General features: G+C 40.8%; 1 protein-coding gene across 1 annotated transcript; it reads left to right on the top strand.

The window, feature by feature from the left end:
- Window positions 1-433: 433 nt before the first annotated feature.
- On the top strand, window positions 434-9,945 carry LOC309562201 (uncharacterized protein; the record flags this gene model as incomplete). The annotated part of the gene is made up of 3 exons (XM_082266320.1): window positions 434-1,054; window positions 1,154-2,188; window positions 9,811-9,945. The coding sequence occupies 3 exons, from the start codon at window positions 434-436 to the stop codon at window positions 9,943-9,945; spliced, it is 1,791 nt and encodes a 596-aa protein (XP_082122446.1).
- Between the last annotated feature and the right edge of the window lie 698 nt (window positions 9,946-10,643).

Raw genomic sequence — 10,643 nt, 5'->3', positions numbered from 1 at the left:
TCAACCTGCTGCACACACTTACAGACTGGGTCTACAAGAAGGTCACAGGTACAATCGATGCTGAGACAGAACAGTAAATTTACAGGAGTACACAGCTTCAAAAAGTAAATTTCCAGGAATACACAGCTTCAGAGAGTACAGTTCCAAAAAGTACTCGAAGTAAATGTCCATGGTAATATACAGCTTCAGAACTGTAAGTACCAAACTTGTCTGTGAGTCACCAGAAGCATCACTCTGCATATGAAACCAGCCACCTATTACTGCTTCATTACTGTTACAGCCTTCTGAGGTGATCCAGTTTGAACTAGTTCCAGCAATAGCCACTATTGTAACAAAAAATACCTCAGCCAGCCTGCTTAATAACAGAAGTCACTACTTACAGAGCTGAGCTCTGGCAGATTTCTAACAAGACACCAGAAATACAGTACTTATTATGTCTGACAGAGATCTCACAGAGTTACCTGCATTTAGTCAAGATAAAGCAGACTCCTTACTTCATTCTGCTCGTCCTGTCAGAGCCCCTCATCCATCCTTGAAGGCAAGGGAGGTTTATGAAGCAAGTAAGGAAGAAACATCTAGTAACCTGACTGCATTATGGGAAAAGACTTTAAGTTGTATAACAGCCACTAATGAAACTAGCAACAACTCTGAGCAATTGAACACTGCTCTCTCAAGGGTTAAGAAGGCATTTGAGAATTATAAAAGACTTTCAGAGAAGTACTATTCCCTATTGTCACATTCCAACATGGAGGAAGCTGCATTGGAATTAAAGGACTTTACTTCTAATGACCAGCAGAGGCATAGCACATATCTTGAAGCAAAGGCACAGATAGAAGGGAGATTGGCACAGCTATATGAGACTATATCCTGTAACTCTGCTTCTTCAAGACACTCAGGAAAATCTTCTAGGTCTGCCCGCTCATATCATAAATCTTCTTCTAAGTCATTGCGGTCCTGCTCTATAAGGTCAATACTGAGCGACCAAATTCTCAAAGCTCGCCAAAAGGTTGCAGTAGCCCAGGTTCAAGCCGCCTGCTCTGAAAAAGAAGCAGCCATCAAGGCAGAAGCTAAATGCAAGGAAGCAGAAGCTAAATGCAAGGAAGCAGAAGCTAAACGCATTCAGGCAAGAATACAAGCAGAAACAGAGGCTCAGCTAGAAATTCTTCAGAAGAATAGAGAAAAGGAAGTAGCTTTAGCAGAGTTATCTGTCTTGGAACAAGCCCTATTGGAAGAAGAAGCAGCAGCTTGTACCAGCTTAGCTGCTTGTCAAGACCCTGTTGAAAGGACCCTACAGTATGTCCTAACTCAGAACCACGACAATACAGTCCCACCTACAGTTGGAGATTCTTCTCATAATCATCCAGCAAGTGGATCAGAAGGCAATGTGTCGCCAAAGCAAGCTGGTCAACTAGACGCACCTACTAACAGAGACCCTCCACAACTACCGCACGTCACAAAATCAAGTGAATCAACCTACGCAGCTCATGTGCCACCACAACCCTATGTGCATAGAGATTACAAGGGCACAGCAGAAGACTACAGAATGAACTCTATACCCCCTTTGATACAGCTCTCTTTGACTTCAAATGCTCAGAGACCTTCAGTCAACAGACCCTTACCTAAATTAAATCCATCTGCAACACCTTTCTCTCTACCTACCAGCCAACATCAGATACCAACCATGGTCCAAGACGGCACACCATCAGTAGACCCTGTGGCTATAAAAACTGAAAGCACTGACATTGCAGAGTTCAGCAAGTATATGATTCGACGAGAGTTGATTACAACTGGACTGTCTGGATTTGATGACCGCCCAGAGAACTACAGGAGTTGGAGATCTACATTTAAGGCGGTAACCAAGAACTTGGACATTGAACCTCAAGCAGAACTTGACTTACTAATAAAGTGGTTGGGGCGTCAATCTTCAGAACAAGTAAAGAGACTTAAATCTGTCTACATTTATAACTTTAAAGCAGGCCTTGATGCTGCCTGGGAACGTCTAGAACAAGACTATGGGAGCCCCGAAGTCATTGAATCTGCCTTATTCCAGAGACTAAACGACTTTCCTAAAATCTCTGTTAAGGACAATCATAAGCTTAGAGAGTTAGGTGACCTCCTTCATGAACTTGAAATTGCTAAGTTAGATCCTAGTTTACCAGGTCTTAGCTATTTAGACACTGCTCAGGGCGTAAATCCTATTGTAGCAAAGTTGCCTAGTCATCTTCAGGGAAAGTGGACTAGTGTAGGATCAAAGTATAAGTATGAGCATTGTGTTTCCTTCCCTCCCTTTTCTTATTTTTCAGAGTTCGTGCGGAAGGTTGCAAGATCCAAGAATGACCCAAGCTTCTTCTATCCAGATACAACCACCATTCCTTTAAGTACTTCAAGGGGTATTGCCACCAACAGTAAATTCAAGGATTTAAGGCATCCTATTGCCGTGAGGAAGACTTCAATAGCATCCAGCGTCTTAGCTACAGACATTAAAGCTAGCAATCTTAATCAACAGTGTCCTATTCATAATGCGCCACACTCTCTCTCCAAATGTCGTGCATTTAAGGACAAGCCTATTGAAGAACGCAAGTCATTTCTCAAAGAGCATAATATCTGTTTTAAGTGTTGTGCATCCTCCGATCATTTAGCTAGAGACTGTAAGATCGCCATCAGATGTTCTCTCTGCAACAGTGCCAAACATGTGGACGCTCTTCATTCAGACCTGTTCAAAAGGAAACCTTCACCCGGCAGCAACCCCAAGACTACATCAGATGATGGCGGGGAGAGAACTGAGCAATATGCCGACCCCGTAACCACAAGGTGTACAGAGGTATGTGGAGAAGGGCTTCATAGCAAGTCTTGTAGCAAGATATGTCTTGTAAGAGTGTTTCCTGAAGGATGTCCACAAAAATCCATAAAAATGTACGCCATACTCGATGATCAGAGCAATCGCTCATTGGCCAGTACAGAATTCTTTGACCTATTCAACATTCAAGGAGAGGCCTGGTCCTATACCTTGCAGACATGTGCAGGAAAGGTCAATACTTCTGGAAGAAGAGCCCATGGCTTCATAGTCGCATCAGAATATGAGGACACAGAGTTTTCTCTTCCAACGCTAATTGAATGTGATCAGCTACCGAACAACAGAGAAGAAATCCCCACACCAGAGGTTGCACATCATCACCCTCATTTGAGCCACATTGCTAACTACATTCCACCACTTAACAAGGATGTTAAGATTTTGATTCTACTAGGGAGAGACATTCCTAGAGTTCATAAAATAAGAGAGTTATGTAACGGTCCAGATGATGCTCCTCAGGCCCAGAAACTCGATCTTGGATGGGTGATAATAGGAGAAGTCTGCTTAGACCAATCTCACAAGCTCTTGGATGTAGCTTCCTACAAAACTAATGTTACCTGTCAATTGATGAAATGTCCATCGCACTATTATGTGAAGGAAAGACTTGATTTTAAGAACGAAGTTCCATATCAAGCACTCCAAAGCATTAACTGCAAGCTCACTTCTCAAAAGGACTTTGGTGATTCAGTGTACCAGACTACTTGTGATGACAACAAGATTGCTCCTTCAGTCGAAGACAAGGAGCTCATTAAGATTACGGATGAAGAGTTCTTCAAGGACAATTCCAACAATTGGGTAGCTCCAGTACCCTTCCGAGTACCAAGGCTTACTCTCCCTAACAATCGAGAACAAGCTTTAACCAGATTTGCTGCACTGAAGAAAACTCTCCGTAACAAACCTGAGAAGCGAGAGCACTTTCTAGCATTCATGCAGAAGATTTTAGTGCCAGCAGTTGTCCTCACACAAACCATTTGGTTTTCAGAACCCAAGTTTTTAATGGACCAGTCTTCTACAAACTCAGAAGAAGATATCGATTTCCACCTGGAGGATCCAGATACTGATCCGGAAATCCGGCCTGAAGTTGTAGCATTGAGTTCCAACATCTGCTCAAGAAGAAATTTGGAGAATGAAGATGACTCCACAGTTATGGGGGATGGAGCTGATGAATGGATGCAGGCCAAGACTCTGGTTAAGCCTCCGGACCAGCTGGAACTCAGCGAGGCTGAACTTAAGGAGGAATTCACTCGTATCCTGACTGCAAACAACCCTCATGCCCCCCAGAACATTGTGAGGTACAGTTTTAAGGAACTGGCCTACAAACCCATTAGCATCGTGGACCAGCTGGCCGTACACTTCTCCCTGGATGGAAACATGTTAAACGAAGACTCTGATAAAGCGCGACGACAGATGGCGAAGTTGGGAGTCATTGAAGAGACTCAGACCAACGACTCCACAGAGCCGGGAGACAAAGATACAGATGGGAAGTCTGACGCTCAGGCTAGTGAAGAATGGACAGAAGGAGAGGAAATACCATCCAGGAACAAGAAGGAGAGAAAACTGACCAACCAGTTCAATTATAGCGAGAGAGCGTCCCAGAGCATTAACAAACCCCTGCGGGAGCGAGCTTCTCAGACAGAGCCACCTCCAAGGGCCACCTTCTCCGCCACTGCAAACCAGTGGAAATTCAACCCACCACACGCTTCACACATGGGCGGAGCATGGGAACGTATGATTGGGATAGCAAGGCGCATACTGGATTCTATTTTGCTTGATGTGAGTTCTTCACGTCTTACCCATGAAGTACTTACTAAATTCCTTGCTGAGGTCGCAGCAATAATCAACTCAAGACCGCTGACAGCTGTATCCACAGACCCAGAATGTCCAACTGTTTTAACTCCAGCTGCATTATTGAGCCGGAACATTGGACAGATCCCAGCGCCAAAGAGCATCTTTGATGAAAAGGACATATATAAACGTCAATGGAGATATGCTCAATACCTTGCAGATTGTTTCTGGAACAGATGGAGGAGGGAATACCTCACACTTCTTCAAGGACGTAAAAAGTGGCAAACCCAGAAGCCTAACTTAAAGGAAGGAGACCTGGTTCTTCTAAAAGAAAAGCAAACCAATCGGATCCAGTGGCCAGTTGGAGTTATTACAAAGGCCATTGCTAGTGATGATGGAAAGGTCCGAAGTGTGGAAGTCAGGATTGTAAAGGACAGGAGCCCAAAAACCTTCCTGAGACCAGTCACTGAGACAGTCCTAATTATGCCTGCTTCAAAAAAATTCTGATTCAGTGTTATGTGAAGGAGTCACTTAGATCTCTAGCATAGTTAGCTTAGAGGAGAGGGCTACATAGCATTCTACTGTATGCAATGTTAATTGTATGTTTATGGAAAATAATTGTGTAGTGGTATCTCACGATACCAGGCGGGGAGTGTGCTGCCACGCAGCTTTAACTGTCTAGCAGTTGTTATTACATGTTACGTTATGCTATGATATTGGTATCTTCCTAGCACCCCTGCTGTTTCTGGCTAGATGGTTTCTCCCATCTCCATTTTCCTGCTGTAACTGCCATTTTGTTTAGTTGTTATGAGGAGACTGCAGAGTGTGGAAGCTGTGTAACTTCATTGTAAATTTACCTATGGAAAAGCCTCTATGTTTATGTCTTTGCTAACTTGAAGCATAAAGAAGCATTGGAGAACACCTCTGGAGTCTTTATTCATTGAGTAAACTATCTGTTAAAGCCATCATTCAACCTGCTGCACACACTTACAGACTGGGTCTACAAGAAGGTCACAGGTACAATCGATGCTGAGACAGAACAATGAGCAATGCACAATAGTTGCGGTCGAGTGAACTGCTCCATGCACACTACAAATCGCATAGTTCACAGTCCCTTGGGAGTAAGCAAGAGAGGGTGGGACCATGGAAAATGAATGTAGGCACCCTCTAACAGAAAATCAGAGGACTGAGAGCACTAGAAGGTACTTTTTGGGAGTTCAGAACACATACTTTAATATAATTTTTTTAAACCAGAGTTTAGTGTCACTTTAAGATTGAAAAATCTCTGTACATTATGAAAGAAAAAGCTTTAAAATATTATTAATATTGTAAAATTCACCCAATTCTTGTTAATGTAGGGACCTCATAATTTTAATTCTTATTGTAAGTGTATGTACTGTAGTAGATCAGTCAAAGACTCAATCAAAGACTTTCACTATGAGGGAAAAATTGAATCATGTAGGCAAATTTCTTGTTTGTAGGAAATCTGATTGGTTCCCTATGCAAATGTTTAATAAAAAAAAAGAGAGCCCCTAGGTTCAAGGTTTTTAATTTTTTTGGGGTAGGTGGATTGATACTCCAGGTATGTGTTTACAGAATCTCAAACAGAATGCTATGATCCAGGCTTCCTTTGATGTTATATGCTCTGTACTGGATGGCTATTTCAGAATTATGGGATTAATATTATTATTATTATTTGATTATTATGTGATGTTGTTCTGTGCTCTATGTTTTAAGTGTGATAGATTTGAGATGTATACTTAGTTTACTTATTGATGAAATGAATATTGTTATATAAAATTAAACTTTAAATTAAAAAAAAGAGGAGTTCATTTAGAAAAAGGCCCAATGTTATAGTATGGTGAGAAGCAAATACAGACTTTTCATTTTTTTTTTATAAGAATGCTTCAAGCTAAATAAGCAAATAATTGTATATCTAGCCCAACAAGTCATTGGTACATTTTTTTCTTGCAACCTGCATAAACACTTAAAGACCAGGCCTTTTCTGACACTTTTTGTTTACATGTAACAATCATATTGCTAGAAAATTACTTATAACCCCCAAACATTATATATGTTTTTAAAGCAGAGGCCCTAGAAAATAAATTGGTGGGTTTTGCAATTTTTTATGTCACGTGGTATTTATTTGCACAGCGGTTTTTCAAACGCAGTTTTTAGGAAAAAATACACTTTTTTGAATTTTAATACAAAAAAAAAAAATAATATAAAAGATGATGTTACACCAAGTAAATAGAAACCATACATGTCATGCTAACCCATGCAAGGCAACAAACGATGTACATTTTACTATCCATAGGCAACACTTTAAAAGCTGTTACAGAATACCACTTTAAATATACAGAGGAGGCCTAGTGCTAGAATTACTGCCCATGATCTGATCATGTGTGGGCCTTTTGCGCGAGCACAGAGGATGGGGGTACTTTAATTTTTTTTTTTTTTATTATTATTATTATTATGTAAGTGATTGTAAACGATCACCTTGTAAAGCAATCAATTCAGTTTAAAATAGAAATGAAAGGCAAAACATTTTTGTATAGATATAAAACGACTTTATATATACATTTTTCCCCTTTTTAGAAGTGCTTCCAGAATCTCTGTTCTCAGCTGCATAAGAGCTGGGGGGGGAGGAGAAGCAGTACACTGAGCTGCCCAGTGAATTGCTGTGCAGCGGGGGCCTGTCAGGGCAAGTCTGAACAATGGAGGAGAGCAGGCTGAGTTCCAAGCATAGCTAGAGAACTGACCATGATGTGTTCTCCTGCCTAGTGTGGTAAGTTTTGAATAGGAAAGCAGAGGTACTGACAGGAACACCAGGGATTTCACATAAAGGAAGCATTACAAACAGGATCCTTTCTCATACATGGTATATGGTACAGCAGGCACATATCAGGAATATTAAGTGTTGGGGTAACAAACACTTTAATATTTTAAATTTTTTAAACTTTTACACGGTTGCTTTAAAAAAAAAATGTTTTGATCACTTTTATTGCTGTCACAAGGAATGTAAACATCCTTTGTCACAGCAATAGGCACGTGACAGGTACTCTTTTTGAAGGGATCTGGGGTCTATAAGACCACAAATCTCTACTCTGCCCTTGAAAGCATTCAAATTACCAAGATCTGTGTTTGTGAATAATTTTGATTTTTTAAAAATGGCACCAAATGGATTGACATCCCTCTAAACCGAAAGTGATGTCATCGCTTCCAGGTTACCATAGCAAAGACCCAATCACAGCCGATCCTGGTTCCGTATGGGCCTCTGTCTAGGACGTGCTGGCAGGTAGCTCGGGTCTCCCGGTGGGAGGGGCGAGCCTGAGCAAGCCACAGAAGGGTACGTCCCACCCTCCTGCTATTACAAGAAATCTGACCGTCGGATGCATTACCCCAGTACAACCACTTGAAATCAAAGGACGTACCAGGTATGTGATTTGGCGGCAAATGGTTAATCACCTCTTACTGGAAGAAATGCATTCTGCATATGATAGATAGATTTCTTTGAGGCAAAGGCACACTTCAAGTTAAGGTTACCAGATTCTCAAAATAAAATCCAGGGAAACCCTACTGACCGTGCATACACTTTTAACCACACCCACAAAATCACACCTCTTTTAGCCCCCCCACCCCCATTTTTAACATGCGATGCAACAATTAGTTATATGCCTTGGGGGGTATATGTAAAGAAATGATGCAGTGCATATAGCGCACCAAGCTACATTGTGAATGTGTCCAAATTGTGCAGGGGACTTAAAGGGCATGGTTAAATAAAACCTATTATGCTATGGGCCAAGAGTAAGTAACACAGTGAGTGCAAGGGTCAAAAGTGCATAATGCATGTGGTAATGGATCAGTAGCGTCTAATACACAGATTGCAGGTGTTGAAAATAAATAACAGACAGAGTGTTAGGGGTTAGGAGTAAGTAACGCACATTTTGCAGGGGTCAGGAGCAAGTAACACACAGAGCACAGGGGTCAGGAAAGTATAGGGTATGGTGTGCAAGGGTCCAGAGTAAGTAATGCTAGAAAGTAGTGAATTTATGTATTTAGCACATGGTGTGCACTTGCAGCTTGCCACCAATGAAACCTTTGCTACCCTTGACTTGGGACCATGGCAGCCTTAAACGCTATTGATAATAAATGTTCTCATTTTTACAAACATTTTTCGCTGCAGAGATGAGCGCTCAAAGTTTTCTGTACAAACCATCCAATTTACATCTTTCATGCTTAATTCAGGTTAGAAAAGTGAAGTTAACATATGCTGGTCTTCAGTTTTCCACTTGAACTAAGAAAACACAAAAAGCTGTAAACTTGCCTCTACAGCAAAAACAGATCCTTTTTTTCTGTAAGCCAGGTAATACTGTAAGTTATACCAAGATCTCTGCTGCAATTGATATACGGTAATTATGATTTATTTACTCATCTTTTGTGGTTGTCTCAGGATTGCTCCTCAATCACGCTCCTTGTCTCTAGCATTGTTCCTAGCCTGCCAGTGTAGTGTAATTACTTCAGCCAGGAAATAGTAATGTAGCAGACTTCAGAGGTCAGTAGTAAATGATGTATGTTAGAAATGAGAATGATGAAGGATTAACAATGTAAGGTAATTATTAGTATTCTGGTGGAAACAGGAGTGCGTCAACAGGTATAGAACACAAACTCCTCCAATCGAAACAAATTTCCAAAGAACCTTGGTTTTTTACCAGAGAGTAGCATTTACTGGATTCCAAAATAGATGGCAAAGTCCAACAGAGTACTTGGGAAATAATATAATGATCAAAAGCCTCCAGAGTCCCAAGTTCTCCTGTCATATCATAGCCTAGCAAGCATATGGATACTCCACCCATCCAGCATATATTTTTAATATTATGCACCTAGGTGGCTTCCATGCATGTGATAATGTATACTAGAACCTCAGATTGTTCCTTCTATAATACTGGCCAGCAATCAAAATCATTTCCTGATATGCAGTTTCCTTCCCCATCTGCTAAGATGCAAAGGCAGCTGATGGGTTGATAAAATACTTTTCAATTTTTTTACTTAAAATCAAAATAGCCTACCAGCAGTTGCTGAAAATAATAACTAAGGTCCCTTTAGTGTTTACAACCCTTGATTCCTAGGACAGTAAACAATTGCCCATTTGACTAACATTTTTCTCATTACAGTTAAGCTGGCCATACATGGATCAAAGTTCAGCTGGTTCAGCATGGACTGGCCAAATTACAATCCATGTATTGGCAGTCGAGGTTGTAGAGAAGCCAATCTACCGATCCCCACTCAATCAGTACCGCCAGCTATAGCCGGCGGCGCGGGGAAGTATCCCTGCTGTCAGAAAACAATGGTTCAGCAAGAGGATTCCCCATCCACATCAAATATGTGGATGGCGAAATCAGTTCAGTTTAACTTGCTAGTTTTAGTAAAAAACTGATCCATCTATGGCCTGCCTTTTGAATAGAATAAAAATAGAACAAAAAATAGCAAACACAGTGGTAAATAAATACCACCTAAAGAAAACTCTATCTGTGTGAAAAAAAGACAACAAATTCATATGGGTACAGTGAATTGTCATTCATAGTGTGAGAGCGCTGAAAGTTGAAAATTGGCCTGGTAAGCACGGGGGCATAAGTGCCCTGTGGGTAAGTGGTTAAACACTTCTCTATGGTGTTACAATAAAGATACAAATGAAAATAAAATATTAAAGCAAAATAAAATAGAAAAGAAAGGAAGAAGAAACACAAATATCACAATGTGTAGCCCAATGTTTGATGAACTTTGAGAGAATCCAGTTTTTCTGAAAGTCCTTGTAATTTGTTGTATAATGGTATCAGCACAAATCACATATTGGTTTTTCTGTCCAGGGCACATTATGTCTCCCAGTAGCAAACAATGTCAGGCAACATGTGTAGACTTCTCATGTTTCTGTAATTTATTTGCACGAGTATTTATGGTCACATACTTCCATCCATCTTCAACAGGAAGAGAAGGACAAGATACTCTC

Source organism: Pelophylax lessonae (genome assembly GCF_965119305.1).
Source record: "Pelophylax lessonae genome assembly, chromosome: 8".
NCBI lineage: Eukaryota > Metazoa > Chordata > Amphibia > Anura > Ranidae > Pelophylax > Pelophylax lessonae.
Note: the sequence above shows the minus strand (reverse complement) of the source record. Positions and strands in the feature narration are given on the sequence as shown.